Below are 15,965 nucleotides of genomic sequence, written 5' to 3'. Positions count from 1 at the left end.
CTCCTCCACCTCCACCTCCTCCCCATATCAAAACGGTCTTAATGTCTTCAGTGGATGTGTACTGATGCTTACTGCAGACGGTGACCACTCTGCTGCTCTGTCCTTCAGTTGGACAATAAGACGGGGAAGGCGTCCGTCCCTCTGTCCTCGTCCACTGAGGCCCTGGAGCCTCCGGACCTGAAGGGGGCGCTGAAGAGGGAGCGAGAGGAGCACCAGCTGCTCCTGGCAGAGTCCTACGCCGCCGTCATGGACCTCACCAAGCAGGTCTGTCTGTCTGTCTGTCTGTGGGTGTGCGCGTGTGTGTGTGCGTGTGTGTCTGTCTGTCTGTCTGTCTGTCTGTCTGTGTGTGCGTGTGTGTGTGTGTCTGTCTGTCTGTCTGTCTGTCTGTCTGTGTGTATGTTTGTGTGTGTGTGTGTGTGTGTGTGTGTCTGTGTGTCTGTCTGTCTGTCTGTCTGTCTGTGCGTTTGCGTGTGTGTGTGTGTGTGTGTGTGTCTGTGTGTGTGTGTGTGTGTGTGTGTGTGTCTGTGTGTGTGTGTGTGGTGTGTGTGTGTGTGTGTGTTTCATTTATTTTACCAGATAAAAAAATGGTAGCCCCCAAAAAAAAGGAAATAAGGAAAAATGTTTTGTTGCCGTGGAACCAATCAGCTTCAGATCGGAGAGAGGAACTGGAGCCGCGAGAAGATGGAGCTGGTGGAGACCCTGGGCCAGGAGAGGGAGGAGTGGGAGCAGAGAGGAGGACAGGTACACACACACACACACACACACACACACACACACACACACACACACACACACACACACACACACACACACACACACACACCTCATAACCAGAGAGGAGGAGAGGTACACACACACACACACACACACACACACACACACACACACACACACACACACACACACACACACACACACACACACACACACCTCACAACCAGAGAGGAGGACAGGTACACACACACACACACACACACACACACACACACACACACACACACACACACACACACACACACACACACCTCACAACCAGAGAGGAGGACAGGTACACACACACACACACACACACACACACACACACACACACACACACACACACCACACACACACACACACACACCTCACAACCAGAGAGGAGGAGAGGTACACACACACACACACACACACACACACACACACACACACCTCACAACCAGAGAGGAGGAGAGGTACACACACACACACACACACACACACACACACACACACACACACACCTCATAACCAGAGAGGAGGAGAGGTACACACACACACACACACACACACACACACACACACACACCACACACACACACACACACACACACACCTCACAACCAGAGAGGAGGAGAGGTACACACACACACACACACACACACACACACACACACACACACACACCTCATAACCAGAGAGGAGGAGAGGTACACACACACACACACACACACACACACACACACACACACACACACACACACACACACACCTCATGACCAGAGAGGAGGAGAGGTACACACACACACACACACACACACACACACACACACACCACACACACACACACACTCATAACCAGAGAGGAGGAGAGCCACACACACACACACACACACACACACACACCTCATAACCAGAGAGGAGGAGAGGTACACACACACACACACACACACACACACACACACACACACACACACACACACACATGTTGTCCCCAACACTCAGGCACAGGTAAAGATGCTGCTGCTCATACCAGCTGAGCGAACACTCGTCCATAGCTAGTCCATGTTGACCTATCCACTGAGCTCACAATGGTCGTTTTAGCCCCAAATTCTGTCAAATATAAAGACGATGCTCCTTTTTTAAGGAGTTTTTTATCAAACCATCCATTGACTGTGGTGCTGTGACACACTAATATATATATATACACAAATGTATATACACGTATTGACATTACAGCTTTTGAAGTGAAGTGAAGTCATAATAGCCTAATAATAGTCCAGGTCCTAGGAGTCTCCGCTGAGTATCTGCTCATTCTGGGACGTTGAGAACGGCTGAACGCGCTCTGGTCTTCATGTGGTCTGGCATGACTGCGCGCGGTCGTTTAGCGAGCTATTTTTATCCTCCGTGACCCTCCGCCCTGCGGTGACTGAGCTGACCGCGTCACCACCGGCCATACCAGGACCCAGGGCCCAGACCAGGACCCAGACCAGGACCAGGACCCCAGACCAGGACCCAGACCAGGACCAGGACCCAGACCAGGCCTCAGGCCCAGACCAGGACCCAGGGCCCAGACCAGGGCCCAGACCAGGACCCAGACCAGGACCAGGACCCAGGGCCCAGACCAGGACCCAGGGCCCAGACCAGGACCAGGACCAGGACCCAGACCAGGACCAGGACCAGGACCAGGACCAGGACCAGGACCCAGACCAGGCCCCAGGGCCCAGACCAGGACCCAGGGCCAGCGCTGGCCCTGAGGCCTGGTCTGGGCCCTGGGTCTGGGCCCAGAGAGCCAGTGACGGTCCTGGTCTGGTCCTGGTCCTGGTCCTGGTTCTGGTTCTGGTCTGGTTCTGGTCCTGGTCTGGTCCTGGTCTGGTCCTGGTCCTGGTCCTGGTCCTGGTCCTGGTCCTGGTCCTGGTCTGGTCCTGGTCCTGGTCCTGGTCTGGTCCTGGTCCTGGTCCTGGTCCTGGTCTGGTCCTGGTCCTGGTCCTGGTCTGGTCCTGGTCCTGGTCTGGTCCCTGGTCCTGGTCTGGTCCTTGTCCTGGTCCTGGTCCTGGTCCTGGTCCTGGGTCTGGTCCTGGTCCTGTCCTGGTCCTGGTCCTGGTCTGGTCCTGGTCCTGGTCCTGGTCCTGGTCTGGTCCTGGTCCTGGTCTGGGTCTGGCCAGTGGCGGCCCTGGTCCTGGTCCTGGTCCTGGTCCTGGTCTGGTCCTGGTCCTGGTCCTGGTCCTGGTCCTGGTCTGGTCCTGGTCCTGGTCCTGGTCCTGGTCCTGGTCCTGGTCCTGGTCCTGGTCCCAGAGAGTCAGTGGGGGTCCTGGGTCGACTCCCAGCTGCTGGGGTGTGAACCACCGCTGAAGCGCTCCCAGATGTCAGTGAAGGGATAAGGAGGCTTAGGATCAGAGAGGCACGGACTGCTCTCTTACATCATTATTAAACACACGCACGCACACACACACACACGCCCACACACACGCACAGACAAGCCCACACACACGCACAGACTAGCCCACACACACGTTTCATATTTGTGGTTCCATTACATGTCGCTGCCTGTGATCTTGAACCTGGTTACCAAGTCTGGAGGACTTGTGTGTGTGTGTGTGAGGTGTGTGTGTGTGTGTGTGTGTGTGTGTGTTTGGTGGGGGGGAGGAGGGGGGGGGGGTGGAGATTGACATGTCTGTGTCTGCAGAACCTCGTCAGCACACACAAGCCACCTGGAGTGTGTGTGTGCATGCATGTGTGCATGTGTGTGTGTGTGTTGTGTTCCTTTATAGCGCAGCTCTCCCTGCACCTCAACTGAACGTGCGTCAGCACATTTAGGTTCTGGTAGCTCTAGTCGTCTTTTGGTCGAAGCTGTTGTGTTTTATGTTCTTCTCTCCATGTCGCCGTCCCCCTCCCACCTGCTCCCAGTCTGTATTGTGTGACTCTGGGTGTTGGACTGTAATTACCTCTGCTACTGTCTGCCTCTGTCTGCCCACAAAGCCACACCAGGCTTCCTCTATACTGGGGAACTGTTATTGGGAAGGATTATGTGTGTGTCTGTGTGTGTGTGTCTGTCTGTGTGTGTGTGTGTCTGTGTGTGTGTCTCTGTGTGTGTATGTGTCTGTGTGTGTTGTGTGTGTGTGTCTGTGTGTGTCTCTGTGTGTGTGTGTCTGTGTGTGTGTGTGTCTCTGTGTGTGTGTCTGTGTGTGTGTCTGTGTGTGTGTGTCTGTCTGTGTGTGTGTGTGTCTGTGTGTGTCTGTCTGTGTGTGTGTCTGTGTGTGTGTGTGTCTGTCTGTGTGTGTGTGTCTGTGTGTGTGTGTGTGTGTGTGTGTGTCTCTGTGTGTGTCTGTGTGTGTCTGTCTGTGTGTGTGTCTGTGTCTGTGTTTGCCTTCATGTTTATATAGATGAGCCACATTTAGTCACCAGTGCAGCGGTGCCTTAAAGCTGCAGTGAGCCAGTTCAAAGCACGCCCACTTTGTTTTGATTCCATTGTGTTAACGATTGAGTCTCAGGGTTCTCATGCGTTCAAACGACGCCCCGCCATCGCTGTCGATCCCAAAGCATGAGAACCGTGAGACTCAATCAAAACAAAACAAAACGAGGAGCGCGAGCAACAAAGACCTGACTGCAGCTTTAGGCAAACGAACTACAGAAAGAAACGTTCACGTTCCGTTCTTGTGTCTCCGTGGTTCTAGTCGAAGGCCGAGGGCAGCCGTGATGAGGACGGCCCGACGGACAGCACCCCCAGCGGCCCCCTGAGGTGAGACCCCCCCCCCCCCCCCTCTGCTGCCCCCCTGCTGATGAGGACGGAGGGATTACAGTCAGTCACGTGAAGCAGACTCTAGACGAAGCCAAGAGAGGCTGAAACTATTCAAGCACAATTCAAACTGAGAGAAGAACAAATGAGTTCTGCACCACCACCTGGTCACCGGGCTGGAGCCGGCTGTAGGGACGGTCAACTGGAGCTCACTGTTTAGTGTATTAGTGTGTATTAGTGTGAACAGTAGTGTGGTAGTGTGATAGTGTGATAGTGTGATAGTGTGTATTAGTGTGAACAGTATCTTCAATGTATCCCAGTGCTTATTTCAACTCCACCATCATAGTTTGTCTTTTCTCCAACGTTGTCTTTCGGTAGAGCCAAGTCCATGTCCGAACTCCAGAACCCAGAGGTCAACGGACTGGCCAATCAGGAAGAGAGGAGCCTGTCCAAGGCCCCGCCCTCTTTCCTGTTTCGCTCGGAGTTCGGTGACATCACCGGGAAGAACTGGAGCTACCTGACCAATGAGGTGCTTTGGTTACACTGATACGTCTGTGGGGGGTGTGGTAGTGGTTCTGTCATTGTATTTAATTATTATCATGACTCCTCCTGGTGTTTGAAGATAGATACCTAACAGTACTGTACTATAACAGTAGTTACAGTACAGGTAGTTGTAGTAGTTGTAGTTCCGTGGTGGACCAGCAGAGGAGCCCTTCTGACCCGTCCCTCCTCCCAGACCCCTGAGGTGGTGGACGGCTGTAAGACGTGGGACGGCCCCGCCGGCCCCGGGGCCCGGCAGGACCCCGAGTCGTCCCGCAAGAGCTTCACGGCGCCGGACCGCACGGGGATCCGGATCTACTACAGCCCGCCGGCCGCACGCCGCATGGAGCGCCTGGCCCGGCACCAGGCCGGCGGCGGCGGCGGCGGCGGAGCGGGGCCCCGCAGCGGGCCCCTGGAGCCTGGCCCGGACCCGCTCCAGAAGCAGCCCTCCTCCTCCCCCTCCTCCTCCTCCTCCTCCTCCTCCTCCTCCTACGAGCAGTGGCTGAGCTCCCTGTCCACGCCGCGCGGGGCCCTGCTCCTCAGCCCCTCAGCGGTCCACACCGTGGGGGCCCCGGGGGCCGACGGGGCCCCGGACTCCTCCTCCTCCCCGTCCTCCTCCTCCTCCTCCTCCTCCTCCTCCTCGTTCCGGGGTCTGGACATGGGCCACATGTCGGTGAACCTGAGCGACGACATGAAGGAGATGACCAACTGCGTCCGTCAGGCCATCCGCTCCTCGTCTCTGGAGAGGAAGTCCCCCAAGGAGGCAGGAAGTCAGGTGACTAACACCGCCGTCAATTCAACTGGTTAAACACTTCAGCTATTTAGGATTTTGAATCATTGAATTAGTTTCCTAAATTGATTATTTAATTTCTCTAAATTCCTTAACCCTCCTCTCTTGTCCCTCTGTCTCTCCGTCTGTCTGTCCTCCGTCTCTCTGTCTCTCTGTCTGTCTCTCTGTCTGTCTCTCTGTCTCTCTGTCCGTCTGTCTCTCTGTCTGTCTCTCTGTCCGTCTCTCTCTCTGTCTGTCTCTCTGTCCGTCTCTCTGTCTGTCTCTCTGTCCCTCTCTCTGTCTGTCTCTCTGTCTGTCTCTCTGTCCGTCTCTCTGTCTGTCTGTCTGTCCCTCTCTCTGTCTGTCTCTCTGTCTGTCTCTCTGTCCCTCTCTCTGTCCTCCGTCTCTCTGTCTGTCTCTCTGTCTGTCTGCCTGTCTGTCTCTCTGTCTGTCTCTCTGTCCTCCGTCTCTCTGTCCGTCCGTCCGTCCCCGGCGGCAGACGGTCGGCATGGCGACGCGCTCCACGCAGACGGCCCCGCAGTGCACCAGCGTGGGGCTCCAGACCGACGGCGTGGCGGCGGCGCCGGGCCCCAGGGGCCCCCCGGGGCTGCACTCCAAGGCCTGGTCCCCGCGCCACTCGCCCAGCGCCGTGTCCTCGCTGGCGTCCGCCCGCACGCGCCAGATCTCCACCTCCCTGGACAAGGTCCACGGCCGCGTGGAGCGGCCCTGCTGCTCCCCCAAATACGGCTCCCCCAAGCTGCAGCGCCGCCTGTCCGCCGGTGAGGGGCCCCACGCGCCGTGGGAACAGTTTGTAGGGGCCCCGTCTTGTAGGGGCCCCGTGTGGTGGGCCCCGGGCCCCGTGTAGGCCCCATCGTGTTGGCACACAGACCTCTGGTAGAGCAGAGGTCTCGTTTGGTAGACAGACAGGAGGAGGACGTGGATGTAAACCGTGTCACGTCTAAAGCATACACAAGATAGAGAGCTAAAATGTATATTTGGGTAGGAGATAAATACAATTTTACCTTTAAAAACATTGTATATATTATGTTGTGTTATATTATTAGTACATTATGTTTTGGAGGCCTTTTAGTTCAGTTCCACGGCAATTGTATTCAATTGAGGAGACCCTTATGTTCTCTTTCTGTGTTGCATGACAAACTCGGTAGCTGCTTTACAGACAAGACGGCAGAGCTCTTTCTCTGATCACAATCCTCCTGTTGTTGGGGGTCCAGACCCCCCTGACACTTACATAGACCCCCCCCCCCCCCCCCGCCCCTCCCTGTCTGACCCTGACACTTACATAGACCCCCGCCCCCTCCCTGTCTGACCCTGACACTTACATAGACCCCCCCGCCCCCCCTCCCTGTCTGACCCTGACCCTGACCCTGACCCCCCCGCCCCCCCCCTCCCTGTCTGACCCTGACCCTGACCCTGACCCCCCCCCACCGCCCCTCCCTGTCACTCACACAATGCAACATTTTTCAGCCTCTTCTTCGCTCAAAAGAGAGACGGACTCAAGCGATGCTCCCGCCTCTGACTGGCGTCTCTCTGCCGGCCTTTCAGGCTCCGCCCCCAGGCTGTCGGAGGGGGGGCCCTCGCGGGACCGCAGCCTGTGGAGCCTGCAGCAGAGGCCCCTGGCGGGCGGGGGGGGGTCGGCCTGGGCCCGCTCCACCACCACGCGGGACAGCCCCGTGCTGAGCGGGCTGAACGACGGCCTCTCCAGCCTCTTCTGCGTGGTGGAGCACTCGGGCAGCATGGAGACGCTGTGGAGGGGAGACGGTAGGAGGGGGGGGGGGACGCTGTCGGTAGGGGGGGGGACGCTGTCGGTAGGGGGGGGGGGGGGGGGGGGAGGGGGGAGGGGGGACGCTGTCGGTAGGGGGGGGGGACGCTGCTGGTAGGGGGGGGGGAGGGAAGGGAAGGCTTTGCTGAATAATGCGTCTTGGTTTGGATGTTTAAATGCACAATGTTTTAAAAAACATAGAATCAAACTAGATGAATATGGCCTCACACTGCCCTCTGTGGGCTGAACGCTGCTACTGCAGGAGCAGCCTGCTGATGACCGCTTTGGGTCACCGGGTTCAAACATGCTGGCTACGCCCAAAGAAAGTTGGCGAGAAAATGATTATTACTGTGCCAGGAGTAGCTCAAACTTATCTTGTTAATTGATAAAAGCCTCGTTATGTAAAAACCATCCAGTGGATGGTTGATTCATGTCAATCAAATGTTTCATTTAATATGAAAGGACGTTGAAGGCTCTGCACCACGTTTACATCTGTTGAGTTCTGCTCACTCAGACCCTTAAGTCCTCCCGTCTCTTTTATTCCACTAGGGGGCGCTCCGTCCGGCCGGCACCCCCTGGCTGCGGGCCGGCCCTCGGGGCCCTCGCCGCCCTGCCCCGCGGAGGCCGGGCCCCAGCGCTACGGGGGCCTGGACCAGGAGTTCCTCCGGGACGTCTGCGGCGGGCGCGGCCCGGCGGGGGGCCCGGGGCCCGGGGAGCGGCCGGTCAGAGACGGCCTGCGCGCGGCGGACGAGCCCAAGCCGGAGTGCGTGATGTCGGGGGCCGGCGGCGACAACGTCACCCGCATCGTCAACAAGAGGTTCATGAGGCACGCAGAGACGGCCGGCTGCCCCGCGCCCGGCGCCACGGCAACCGAGGTGAGGACACGCCCCTCTGAGGGGAGGGAGGGGATGGTGGTGAGGATGTAGGTGATGTAGATGTGATGAGGTGATGATGTAGGTGGTGATGATGGTGTAGGTAATGATGATGTAGGTGATGATGTAGGTGGTGATGATGTAGGTGATGATGTAGGTGGTGATGATGTAGGTGGTGATGTAGGTGGTGATGATATAGGTGATGATGTAGGTGGTGATGTAGGTGGTGATGTAGATGGTGATGTAGGTGTTGATGATGTAGGTGGTGATGATATAGGTGATGATGATGTAGATGATGATGATGTAGATGGTGATGATATAGGTGATGATGTAGAAGATTATGTAGGTAATGATGATGTAGGTGATGATGTAGGTGGTGATGATATAGGTGATGATGTAGGTGATGATGTAGATGGTGATGTAGGTGTTGATGATGTAGGTGATGATGTAGGTGATGATGATGTAGGTGATGATGTAGGTGGTGATGATGTAGGTGATGTTGTAGGTGGTGATGATGTAGGTGGTGATGTAGGTGATGATGTAGATGGTGATGTAGGTGTTGATGATGTAGGTGATGATGTAGGTGGTGATGTAGGTGGTGATGTAGATGGTGATGTAGGTGGTGATGATGTAGGTGATGATGTAGGTGGTGATGTAGGTGTGCGCATGTCAGTGACAGGCAAGATGGATTCCCTGGACCAATCAGGATAAGGGAGCCCTAGATAGAGGGAGGGCTGGTATCTGATTGGTCTACGGGGCAGATACTCTCACAGAGCATTTCACTCACTGACAGCTGACAGATTACACTCCAATGACATCTCTTAAATCCTACCTATAGCATCTTTAAACACACACATCATCATAACGGCTTATTCTCTCCAGTGTTATTCTTCTCCTTGGATAGGAGGCTCTTCCCTGCGGTTTGTACTCAGTGGCGCCCCCTGTCTGTGTTCCAGGAGGCCTCCTGTGATTGCGCGGCCCAGTCTCTGTCGACCTGTCTGGCCCGCCCCTCCAGGTCCGCCACTCGCCATTCGCTGGCTCAGTGTAAGCACCGCCCACAAGAGTCACCCGTAGCCAATGAGGAGAGGCCAGACTCCTGCAATGAGTGAACATTAACTGCCACAGAATGCCCCCCCCCCCCCCCCCCCCCGCCAGAACCACATACACACAAACACAAACACCCACATACACACACAAACTAAACACGCATCCACACACAAACTAAACACACAATCACACCTCTAACATCCTCCTCAAATGTAAATCCACACAGACACACTGCCACACAGATCCACTGCCCAACACACACTGACACTGTAGTTGCATCCTCACACACGCACGCACATGCACTGGAATTCCATCCTCTCACACACACATGCATGCACGCATGAACACAGACACACACACACACACACACACACACACACACACACACATACACACAGCATATGCTAAATATGTAAATGATGTTCGTAATTCAAGCAGTAACACAAACACTCACACACACTGCTAGTGATCACAATAGTGATCAAGGAACATTTGAGATCGGGCTAGCGGACACAACCCCCCCCCCCCCCCCCCTTCCCCCATCAGCCCCCAAACCTACCAGCAGGACCGCCCCCCCCTCAGACACAGGGGCCATGACGTACGCCCACGTCATGTGCTACATGGAGGAAGCACCCACTCTCTTTCGGAAACCGGGATCATCAAAGTTATGATGTCACGACCAGACCGTCTACAAAAGGCTTCACTGCCTTTCCACTTTTATTTTTCATTTTTCAACTCATTGGAAGAAAGGCTGGACGACGATGAAGCAGACCCACCTGGCCGAAGAAACCAGGGAGAGAGAGACTCTGAAGACCATCTGTGTCTGTGTTGTTCACCCCTTTTACTTCACTGGAAACATCTCAGCTCAGTTCCTCCAGTAGACCTCATGATGTAGAGTCATGAGAACAACGAGGATCCAACTGTTAAGACTCAACTTGATCCATAAAAGGGAGGTGGGGGGGGGGGGTGAGTAGAGGAGTGATTCATTAGCACAATTGGTCGCGTGCACATTTCCATGAGGAAGACGCATGCATCTACCACAGCGTTTTGGAAAGTAGCCTAGCGTTTCAAAAAGAGGTAAATGATTGAAGTACGTCCTCGTTGTCCCCTTACGGCGTGTGTCAACACGCAGAAACCCACCGTGCACAAGAGCACATCTGACCTGATCAGCGTAGTCACTGCCCTGCATGGGAATGAGCCTCTCACCTCCGCCCTGGCCCGCTCTGGTCTGAGGAAACCGTCATCGTCTTCATCTCCTTCGTTAGATGAAGATTGCATGCCCTTGGCCACTTTGTAGTGATGTATGTAAGGCGTAATGTACAGCAGGCCGGTCATTATAGTCAAACGAGCCCCAAATGAAAGGCGAGGTTTATTTAATCACCAGCAGGCCGTACATTATCCCACTTATTACGAAGCTGCTCGGAAACCCATGGTTGTAAATAGCCTCCAGAGCAGTGGTCTGCTCTACAGAGATAACACACAACGCTGTATGTCGTAATTGACCAATCAAAATATAACGAGTATACATCGAAGACACGTTACAAGCCGTTATACAGAGTTCATCCAGACCGGCTGAGGCCAGTGCTTCACTCCGGGATCCACCACTATCTATGACCCTGTTCAGATGAGCTCCAACAGATTTATTGTACTACTTTCACCCAAACTCAATTACTCTACTGCTTACAACTGCCACTCTTTGATGATTTTCATATGTTTTATAGGTCTAATATATTTTAGGGCATTTGGAGGTATTCCTTTGTGTCGGCTCTGCCCGGACCGCCGCCATCGTCTCCGTGGGGGGGGGCCTGTGTGACCCGCCATGAGAGGTCACACGCTCATCCAAACGCTTTCATTCAAGAGGAAACCTTGGAACATTTGATCCCGTGTGTAAACGTGAGCTAAAGCGTACGCTCCTGTGTCTACAGCGTGTTCCCGTGAACGATCTGTCGTCAGTGGGACGTTCCTTTAAAGCTTTCACACAGGAGGTTGGAGAAGAGCGTTTAAGGGAAAGGCCTTTTTTTACGTCATGATAATAGTATTAGTAGTATGATTATAGTACGGCCTATAACTTCAAATGTAGCATTATGGTAGAGATTGAGGTGCGGTGATGAATCTTCAGGTATGAGATTCCATCTGCATTCCTGGTTTCCGACTCCTCCTAAGGTGTTGATGAACACAACACGTGTGAACCTATGGAGATAGTTCTCTGATTGTATCTCGTGAGGCCAGCAGAGGGCGCTCTCTGCCTCTCGATGCCCCCAAGAGTCGTTTTTATTATAAATCTAAAAGCCGACGAGAGACAGCAGCCACGGATCACGGAAGGGGAAGTGGTTTCTGTCACCTCCTCCTCCTCCTCCTCCTCCTCCCTGCCTGTCTGTCTCTCTCCTCACATGAATCTGTCAATCATTCACAGTGTGACCTGTTGTCATGGAAACAGTGTGGATGGCTGCCAAAGTGCCTAGCAGACAGCTTGTCGGTAGCACGCACACACACACACACACACACACACACACGCACTCATACCAAAACACACACACACACACACACACACACACACACACACACACACACACACACACACACACACACACACACACACACACACACACACACACACACACACACACACACACACACACACACACACCAAAACACAGCCCTGCCATGTGTGCAACAGGAAGGGTTTCCTTCATGTAAAATAACACTTTTTAGGGGTCTGGTAGTTTGACGTACTGTTAAAAGGAAGGGTCACGTCTATATTATTATTATTTTGAAGAAGATGGATATTCTTATACGCTTGCGTCACGTGGTCATGGTGCTAGGCAACAGCCCCCCGGCCTCCCTCCCTCCCTCCCCTCGCTCCGGGACTCTCTCCTCTCCACACACACACACGCGCTGTGGAGAGCCGGGGTTCAATAACCAAACACACCGGTTACCTCTACGGAGACCGTCCTCCACGGTGGCTGTGTGGGATGATGTATCTGTTCACTCATGCGGTCCGGTACACATACACAGAAGATCAACTCTTTAACTCTTTATCGTAGGCTCAGAGCTTGGCTGTAGGTTCTGGAAGAGAGAGAGAACCCCCCCCCCAAACAAGGGATCTGGATTAGAGCGTTTACGGTTTCACAGTTCTTCAACTTCCTTCCATTGTCCTAGCGAAGTCTCCTCTACCTCTCCCCCCCCTCCGCCTGTGTACAGTCTGTCGTGTATAGAAGAGCAGTCCTGCGTATTTGTAGGGTTTTTAAAGCAGAGAGAAAACGCGCTCGCCTCGTGTTGTCAGCAGCAGCTCTGCGCCACAGCGCCCCCTGCTGTCCTTCTCTCTTAGCGCCGCACACACTGGGTGTCTGTCTGGGACACTCGGTAGTAACTACTGTTACTTTTTATGTACTGCACCCTTTATATTTCAACTTTTTAGTTTGTGAATTCAACCGATAATGTTAATTATACTTGGATTATCTCTGATCAAATATTGAACAGCCAGTATGAATATACTTATTGACAAAATGGCTGCGGTTGCCTCTTTTTGTTAAATCGTTGTTTGTATGATATTTGATTCAAGCAAATCATAGTACTCCATGCCAAGGTTATTTTGGTGTCTGAATACGGTTCAATGTATCAGCAGTTAGCATTTAATACTCAAATGACAGGATAGCCACTAGCTCTGTACGGACCACCACGTGTACTTTATGTTCTCAGGAGTTCTTATGGTGTGTCTCCAGGCAACGAAAGACAGAATATTACAGAATAATGTATCTAGAAAACCATCTCTGGTCAGCGGTTGTTTTCTGATTGGCCCCCCGAGAAGCGTCAGGTGGTCACCCGCTATATCGCATTTGGTAAATGGAATCATTTCTATGGTTGTTTTAAGAGGGAGTAAAATATACATTTTGTACAGCAATTATCTTCAAACATTTGAGGGAAGTAACATTTTTGAATGCATAATCAGGTATTTATTATGTGTTTACAACGGAACATTTTTAAGAGCAAAGGAAGCAGCGGTCGTGTGCGCCACGGTGACAAAAGGCCAGTGCAGGATTTTTGCTTCTAAATAATCGACGCCAGCAGCTCCCCCTGCTGGTGAAGTGCCTTCAGGCACCTCCAGTGCTGACCCCGGCATTAGCCCTCGCTCTGAACACAACTCGCTCTCCCAACAGTAACAGTCGTGATGACACTTCGAGTAGGAAAGTGTCGGCTCGGCTCGTTTCACTTCTCAACCCAAAGGTCCAAAGCAGTCAACCAGGTTGGCTCTCCAGCCAACGTCATGTAAAGATGTACAGATCCGTGCTCCCAGCAGCCTATACTCCTTATAGTGCGTTACGCGTGTCCGACGTAATCCATGTTCAACTCTTATGTATTAGCAATATCTACATGAAGCTTAGGTCTTCATACTCTGCTTGAGCTGCGTCGAGTGGCGGATCGTTGTGTCTACATTATAGCGTCGGCAGCAGAATCACGACTTGAGAATGCGACGGATGGAAAAACGAAACTGTTCAAACCATAAGCGTCTCTTTCTTTGTATTATAAATAAATGAAGAAGAAGAAGAAAAAAAAAGTGGAACCCTTTGTATTCCCTTCGTTGCTCTGAGTACAGCTGAATGTCGGCAGTCGGGACCTGTTGAAGTATGACGCTGTCTCTTTACGCCACGCACTTGAAACGTTCTTCTTTACGTAGTTGCATTTTGAAAGAAAACGAAAACAAGTGATGGAATTCAACGCAGTAAACGTGATGACCGAGACGAAGTGGAATTGTACTGCAGAAGACGCAGGGGGTTTCTGAAAGGGCTGTTGATTCGTGTTTAGGGGAATGGGTATTGTATTTATGTCGTTTATTTTCAACCACAAAGCTTGTAAAATGAGAAATATCGTCGCCTCCTGTTTGTCATAGAATTCACGAATAAATGTTTGCTGAAAAACAAAATGTCTACTTTTTTTTGTACTGAATGATTTGAGACCTTCTGGAGGCAGGAGGAGGAGGAGAGCGTGGATGAAGACCAGCAGTCAGGAGAAGCTTCTGAGGGGGTAAGCAAAAGTAACACGAAAAGCAAAAGACTTGGAAGAAAAAAAAACTTTTACAAAGTCTTAAAGTTGTCGTCAGGACCCGGCCGGCCACGAATGAGAATCCAAAAGTGTCTTCTTCAGTGATTTATTCGGTTATTAGTATTTAAGAGGAATAGGGGAATACTGTAATGGTGCCGAATATATCAACGTTTATTGTCTCACTTCTCTTTTTTATTTTTTTTATTTTTTATTATTGGTGTTTTTATGATACAAAAAGTAGGCTACTAACTGGAATTTCTGGAATGTTTTTTTTTTTCCCAGATGTTTTTTCCCCCCAATATGTAAATAATAGAGGAATGTAAACATTGTGTGTAGACAAATACAAACATACAAAATGTTTATATACAAATAAAAAAATATATGGGACGGTCAGGTAGGAAACGTTTGGAGACTGGGCAGTAGTCGACTCCACAGTAGAGAACGTGGGACAGTAGCATTAAACAATACACCCTCTCTTCATCCAGCACCCTCGTTCACTCTGTCTCTTCCACTTGATGATCAGTCTCACGATGAAACAGGCAGGAAGTCCCTCTCACTAGAAACATTTCAGAAACAAAATACTTTTTTTTTTTTTTCATTTTTGCACCCACCTGCAAGTTGAAGTCCCCCAAAATAAAGCATTGATGAGTGTTCCACTGTGACAGTGCGTGTTTTATGAAGGCATGAGGACATACAACACGTACATACAACACGTACATACAACACGTACAACATACGACACGCTGAGTGGATTCCCTCAGGCAGAACAGGGACATCAGCCAATCAGAACACGGTTCATCCTGCCTGTATGCCTGAGGGGAAAACAATGCGGGTCTCTCACGATTATTTATGTACTTGTCTAATCAATTATATCTTTATATAATGAAATTCTATCTATGGGCCGAATGAACGCTGGATCCCAACCCCTTGCTCCTCACCCTCCTACACTATAGATTATTCAACCTAAGTCTGTATCTGGGCGTATTACATCCTGGAATAAACCATCTATTCCACCCTCTGATCCAGAATTACTACTACGACGAAAAATACACAATGCAGAGTCTATACGAACAGTTTAGAAATAAGCTGAAATCTAACAGAAGTCTTCACTTGGGTTAAACAGCAGCCTTCCTCCTCATTTACTCGTTTGGTAAAAGTCAACATTTGAACGCTGCAATCAAGTCAAATTCATCATCAAGACATATGCTTCATATGAGGTCATGCTGTCCAGCTGGGTGACCAGGAGCATAGCGTCAGAACTCCCCAATAAAACAGTCCAGACCAGCGGGCACTGTGGAGGACTGTTGGTCTACCATCACTACTTTCAGAGAGCATCATGATCATAGCAGCCTAGCAAGATTAGCCTGTTGCAGTCTTCATATGTTGGGGAGCTGCAAAATTATAATTTGATATATATCATATTTTTACTATAGGGATAAGGTTTGC

General features: G+C 51.8%; 1 protein-coding gene across 1 annotated transcript in view; it reads left to right on the top strand.

Moving 5' to 3' along the window:
* mtcl2 (microtubule crosslinking factor 2) overlaps window positions 1-9,576 on the top strand; it is a 24,551-nt gene extending 14,975 nt beyond the window's left edge. Inside the window, exons 4-12 of the mRNA XM_084473608.1 lie at window positions 109-264; window positions 646-741; window positions 4,410-4,474; window positions 4,850-5,000; window positions 5,208-5,786; window positions 6,280-6,559; window positions 7,344-7,559; window positions 8,110-8,435; window positions 9,389-9,576. Of these exons, the coding sequence (XP_084329734.1) occupies window positions 109-264; window positions 646-741; window positions 4,410-4,474; window positions 4,850-5,000; window positions 5,208-5,786; window positions 6,280-6,559; window positions 7,344-7,559; window positions 8,110-8,435; window positions 9,389-9,541 (2,022 nt within the window). The 3' untranslated portion in view covers window positions 9,542-9,576. The remainder of the gene's footprint in view (window positions 1-108; window positions 265-645; window positions 742-4,409; window positions 4,475-4,849; window positions 5,001-5,207; window positions 5,787-6,279; window positions 6,560-7,343; window positions 7,560-8,109; window positions 8,436-9,388) is intronic.
* The last annotated feature ends 6,389 nt before the right edge of the window (window positions 9,577-15,965 follow it).

The sequence above is a fragment of the Micromesistius poutassou genome (assembly GCF_964030765.1).
Source record: "Micromesistius poutassou genome assembly, chromosome: 10".
Classification (NCBI taxonomy): domain Eukaryota; kingdom Metazoa; phylum Chordata; class Actinopteri; order Gadiformes; family Gadidae; genus Micromesistius; species Micromesistius poutassou.
Note: the sequence above shows the minus strand (reverse complement) of the source record. Positions and strands in the feature narration are given on the sequence as shown.